This window comes from Strongylocentrotus purpuratus, unplaced genomic scaffold (assembly GCF_000002235.5).
Source record: "Strongylocentrotus purpuratus isolate Spur 01 unplaced genomic scaffold, Spur_5.0 spur5_scaffold_14, whole genome shotgun sequence".
Classification (NCBI taxonomy): Eukaryota; Metazoa; Echinodermata; class Echinoidea; order Camarodonta; family Strongylocentrotidae; genus Strongylocentrotus; species Strongylocentrotus purpuratus.
In genome coordinates, this window is record NW_022145599.1 from 6567623 (window position 1) to 6574192 (window position 6570).

Here is a 6570-nt window from a genome sequence, read left to right on the forward strand (position 1 = left end):
TAGGAGGGATTGGATACATAAATAAAAGATGAAATAAAATGCGATAGAGAGACGAAAAAACAAATAAATACACGAGGAATGAAAGAAGGGGAAGAAGATAAAAGGGATAGAACGGAGAAATATATGAGACAAGAAGAAGAGAAGATAAAAGAAAGAAAACTACGTAAAGAAATAATCAGAGAAATTGACTCATTAAAAACATATTTTAACTCGTTCACCTCCTATACGAACTTGGTAATTGACTCTTAACATTTAATTTTATTTCAAATGTTTTCCAAGAACGCTACATGTATAAATAACGCTTAAGATCGTGTGAAGAGTTAAAGGTCTCCATGGGAACTGCCATACGCGGAGAAACGTGAAATGTTTTAATATATGCTTACGTAAAAGACGACGGGATATTAATTGGATAATCCAAAAGAAGGGTTTGTTTCTGTCATTACTATAATTAAATTCGAACTTCGAGTTGCCATTCCAACCCCATTGATGTAACTCATTCTGGAGTTATAGGCCGTTTGGATTGTGGAGTTCTATCCTTGTATTGAATCACCCATGACTTTTTTTGTCTGTTTTCACCGCTTCATCTTTTCCAATGTCACCCCATTGCCCTGCTTCTCTGACAAAAGTCCCCCTCCCCTCCCTCTCCTCACCCTCTTTCTCTCCCCTCACTCTCCTCATCATTATTATTCTCCGTCGTCGTCGTCGTCGTTGTCATGATCATCCTCATTATTATCATCATCACGATCGTCATCACCACTTATAACGTTTAACTTTGCTATCGTCGCCCTCATCGTCATCGCTCTCACAAGTCACGACCACATCATCATCTTTTTCATCGTGTACGTTGGGACTGAATAGTGATAAACAAATTACGGTTTATCATAATGATAATCATCATCATCATAGGTTTAATGGTCACCATCATCATCGAATCGTCGTCGTCATCATTATCATTATCATTCATCGTGAATTGCTCTTAGCCAGTGTTGTAGCTACCGCATTGACGAATTAAATACGGTGAGCTTGGCAGGGGGCACATGCCCTCTATCGAGAGCCGAGAAACTTAGAGAGACAGAACTATATACAGAGAGGGGGATGGCGACACCAACACTGTCTTCTCACTCGAACGATTTGTTTTCTCGCATTTCATCTATCCAAATGCACCCACCATGACACGACACAACTCTCCTTACGACTCCCCTCATAACAATTTTCATCCTGGAGATATTCATCAATAAGCCATTACCCGTAATAAGAAATATTTATCCAGTCCAACAATTCCAAAATATCATCTCTAAAGATGTTGGTATATTCCTTCCCCGTCTGTTTCTACCCCCACTGAGAATCATCAATCTCAACTTTATTTTTAAATAAACTCGAATGTGTAGAAAGAAATCAGGATTTATCATTTAATACTCGACGTTCATGTACATTCGGCACATAGCTTCAACAACAAAACTAAACAATAACTTACTCATTGAATAATTCTTTTCTGATAATTTACATAAATTAAAATATACATATTATTAATTAATTCATTGACATCGTTGATAAAAGTAAAGTGGACCGGATTAAGAGATGAGTTTGTATTAAAATCTATTTCATAATTACAAGATAGTGAAAGTACCTCAAAATGGATTTATTTAATTTTCATATTTCACACAATCTTAGACATTTCTCGCGATTTAAAAAGTTAAGTTATTAGCAAATATATTCAAGTGAAAAAGTGACAAATGCTGTTCTGAAACAATTAGATTGCCTTTGAAATTTGGCAATGTAGGCAATCTCACTTTCTGGAGTACAAAAATTACAAAATATGGTAAGCTATTCGGGCTTAATCAGTACCGAGTTGAAGCTACTTTCGAAATTTCTCTGCCTTTTCTTTTCTTTGTATTTTTTTTAGGCGAAGCAATTTTTTCTTTTTGTGTAGGAGATATCTTGTTTTCATTTACACTTTTAATCAAAATCATTAGAAAATTTGATTCACATGGTACATTAATATTTTGTTTTACAAAACATAAGCATATATACAAATATGAAGAAAAAAAATCATTTGAAAGATACATGAAACAATATAATTGATTAAATGTGTATAGACATGTATAAATACAATACATCAAATTCAATTAAAAATTAGAATATGACCAACGGTTTATCATTTAAAGTATTTTGTTTCGACGCTTTATTTAGCTACGTGTACATGTAGGAGGGGCCCAAAATATGACAAATCATAAATGGGTAAATCTGAAAGCAATTACCGTTATTGTATTTGGCGTCATAGAAACGAATCAACGGTAGCCCCGCGTTATCACGTGACACGTTGAACGAACCAATCAATGATCAGCATGATAAGAATGTCACGTGATTACGATAATACAAAGCGTGTGAACCAGTTTTGTTATGATTGTCTTCCTTTTAACACGTTTCCTTTCTTTTATAGCCTACAGCTGGCCACATACACAATATACTGTGTATATTATAGTGCGTAACGGTATGGCATTCCTCATAGCCCATACATCACGTAGCATACACGTTCTATCACTGCAATTCAGTCCATTATGGCACCATGTATCGAGCTTGGATACATGACAGACTATATTCTTCTAGATTCATTGTATTCCCGATCAGAGACATGGTCCTCTGAATCTGTAAATGAATAAAACACATTGAAATATTAATAGAGATTGATTGATACCAGCGAAGGACAGAAGATTATGAAAGAAATTGAATATTGAATATATACTATGAAGCGAAATATGACAATTTCATGAGTATCTGAATACCAGTCATCCTAATAAACAATCCACAGGTGAGATGGGAGTCAGTGGCAAGTTTTCATTCATATTATATCACATTAGCATTTTAAATAATTACTGGATTGCTGACAACATTATTATGATGTAACAATTGAATCAATCATCAAATATAAGATGACATAATCAATGTAAAAGGTCAGGCTATAATACAAATGTAAGATATGTTTAATTTACTTTTATTTTATTTATTTATTTAGTTGTTTGTTGTTACCTGGTTCATAAGATTACATGGTGTAAACATAATTTCGGTATAGATATTATTCGGTATGTTTTAAATTACGTCAACAAAGAGATATCAATAAGTAAAGAAAAGGAAAATTATACAAGGTCAGGTCACCTCGTGAATATTAGGGAAATTAATTCATATTCACAATAGTGGACGAAGTGTGGCATTCATACGAAGCAAGAGAGGATATATATCTATGGGATTGGCGGGGATGCCAGAATATTCATAACTGTCCTATTTGTAGAGATAGATAGAGAGAGAGAGAGAGAGAGAGAGAGAGAGAGAGAGAGAGAGAGAGATGATGATGAGAAGGAATGGGAGGGGGAAGAATGTGGAGGAAAATGTCTACTGTGTTGCTATTACATTATTTTTTTTTTTTGGTATAAAAAAGGGAAACATTTAAGTATTACATCTATTTAAATCTTTAGACTGGCGTATCTGATTGAAACCATTAATTTGAATTGTCATTGAAATGCGAGAGAGCGTGCGGGTTTGCGTCATTATACTTCACCCTGCTAGTACGTAGCTAAATATATGATTATGAACGCAGAAGAAAGATATAAATTGTTCCGTGAAACACAATTTGCTAAAAATATTGCCGAAGGGACAATTATATTTAACTGAGTATACTTGACGATCTTCATCAGGTACTTTGACTCTATTTATAGATTTAATAAAATGCTTTCCTGGTAATTTCATGCTTGTAATAATATCTTTCATTTTGCAGGGTTTGGTATCAATCAAAGCACAATACAGAATGTCAAATGTTATATGAAGCACCACATAACGACTTAAATTTATTAATATTATGTGCAGTAAAATACATTCAATTATTTCGAGCGTATACGTATTACGTATTACGTATACGTACATAATTATGTCTGCCCAATATAAACGTTTTCGAGAATATCTGAAAATAAGGCTTGGATACTATTAAACAGGCTGTGATATGTTGCATACCAAAAGTGTAATGTTTATGCATAGCCTTCACTGACGTCATTGCTTGTTTATTAATCCACGGGGGATGCTGTAGAAATGTATTTCTTTCTCAATAACTGGGGAGGGAAACATTTCAGAAGGCGTTGGATACATTTGTCTCGACACATTTCTTTATGAGCTCCACCATCAAAAACACACAAAAACATTCCAGGTGCCAACCCCGAAGAAAAAACAAAGTTAGAGGACAGAAAAGAGGGCGCAACAACGTTGGATTGCAGACAAGAATGTCTTTGATCACGTTTATTTATAATCTAAGTTGACCTACATTTAAACATTAAAGTAACCTTCGTTCTATAATTGACATTATAAATGAATGAGGGAACCCAATCTTACATAGCCCTTTATATACATTTTACGCCGTATTAGCACTGATGTGGCACCTGGTTCAGACCTCAGAGGGTACAAGGGTTGACGATCTTACCTTTATTGCTTCCATTGCGATTGTCTGCATGGGTCGATCTCTGAGTTGATGAATTCACCCCGTTGTTGGTAACCCCAGTCATCTCTTTCTGTCCGAAGCTGTACGCATTTATACCTCTCATCTTATAAACGACGAGGAGTATGATGGTGATGATGAGGAAGATCATAGCGATGATGAGTATGGGTGCTCCTGGTTTGGTGAGGTCATAGCTAGCTGGGATTTTGACCATACCAAGGACTACGAGGAGGAGGCCGATGATGAACAGGGGGCACGCACATATGAAAGTGCCTTTGAGAATTATCCATATTTTTTTCGTTACGCTAGCCCTTCTCTTATTCTCATCGTTCATTTCCGATGCGCTAGCCTCAGGTTTGTTTCTTTGCGCAGATCTCTCGACGTCGCCCTCGTCATATTGACGATATCGGTCGGTGTTGTTAGAAGGGCTATCGAATCCGGGAGGTGGTGGGTATATGTCGTCTTCTTGGGTGGGGTCTGTGAAGCTTTGGTTGATACCTTCTCCTTCATATTCAGCCATCATGGTCGTGGCATCGGAGTTCAGTTCTGTAACAAATTAACACAAATAATAGGAGGATTCGTTTTTTAAAGTCAGGGTATGACGGTAAAATTACTGTTGGAAAAACAAATTAATCACACTAGCAGTGCACAAAATGCAAACATACTGTAGCACATTCATAGTGAGCTTTGTGTTCCAAAATCCAAAACAGATATTAGTCATACAGACAACAATCACCTATTGTAATACACTCACTCAATGTTTTCAAGGATTAAATAATTCCTCTCGTATATACAACAATACAATCTATACTTATACACAGCTGTTATGAATGTAAGACAATACAATAATCATGAGTCATTAGTCCATATAGGAAGAACATAATGCTAGAGTTCAGGATGATGTTCATGACAATGACAGTTTGTTAATCCTTAACACATTGGGTAAACGCTTTACTGAAAACGTGTGTGCAAATGTGAAAATGATCATCACTGATATCTGGGTCCCTGCAGCGCTATGATCCTTGTCATAAGATTCATTCGAAGAAACACTGTTTGCATAATCTTCACTCGAGGGGGGGGGGGGGTCCTACAATTAGAGCCATCGTATTGAAAACACAGTTATGGCAAATGAAATCATTAGTATCATTATCATGTATCTGCCGTCACATGACATGTGCATGGAAGACGAAAAGTGAACTGAACAAATACTGTTATCCTCATCATGAGATTTATCCAATCACTTTGTGATTCAATACATTGACTAAACATGGCGTATTGAAAGAAAAAAAATTAACAAACTCATATCAATTATGTTATTTTCATGTTTCTGAAATAATATTCGGTAGGATTACTCTGGTTAAGCGTAGTACTTTTTAGTATTTGTACTAGTGTATTTGTATTAGTACATAGTATTTTCTCTGCGTGTGTAGAAAATCACTGGTGATTGGAATGATGATAAACCTAATAAATGATCAATGGTAGGACAGCATGATGGCGACAATTATTTACAATCATATGCAATACTGTTTATCACTCAAAAGAACAAGATCGTACTTTTTAGTGGAAATCATGACATGTAGCCTATGACAATTAACCTGATTATAATTAATGCCAACAATCTTTAATAGAAACAATATTAAAATCGCGTAACATTTTGTGATTGTCGACAGGGACCGCAAGAAAGTTTTAACATCCTCTAGCAATGATGAAACGAAACAAATGAAAAGAGAAGAATCGAATGAACCGTTTACCCCCAAATAGTAAGGAAATATCTTGTTTTTTCCCTACATAAATGAATAAAAGCACATTAACGTCTACATACCTGGAAAACGTGATCCAAGAACACAGCACACTGTTGTATTACCTAAATCTACCAAACCATTCCTTATTGTACTTTTAGTATGCCCCTTGTATTACACATATTGGCGATATTGTTAAATATTTCTGTGAAAGAGAAGTAAATTGATAAATTTCTCACCCCGTCAGGGTCATGCTTGTACGTTTTTCATAAAGGTGTGAATATTGAGTTTCGATCAATACGTTTTAGGAGGAATTCCACGAGTTGATACGTATTGTCGGTATTATTCTAAGAG

General features: G+C 35.4%; 1 protein-coding gene across 1 annotated transcript; it reads right to left on the reverse strand.

Moving 5' to 3' along the window:
• Positions 1-2206: 2206 nt before the first annotated feature.
• On the reverse strand, positions 2207-5023 carry LOC105446276. Its single transcript, XM_030985021.1, has 2 exons — positions 4463-5023; positions 2207-2646 (listed from the first exon to the last, which is right to left on the reverse strand). Exons 1-2 carry the CDS (start codon positions 4998-5000, stop codon positions 2594-2596), a joined length of 591 nt encoding a protein of 196 aa, XP_030840881.1. The 5' UTR covers positions 5001-5023; the 3' UTR covers positions 2207-2593.
• Positions 5024-6570: the final 1547 nt, after the last annotated feature.

Excerpts from the sequence above, each read along its gene's own strand:
- LOC105446276 (XM_030985021.1), bottom strand. The coding sequence starts at position 5,000 with ATGATGGCTGAATATGAAGGAGAAGGTATCAACCAAAGCTTCACAGAC. Across the intron at positions 2,647-4,462 it reads TCGCAATGGAAGCAATAAAG|ATTCAGAGGACCATGTCTCT; the intron begins GTAAGATCGTCA and ends ATTCATTTACAG.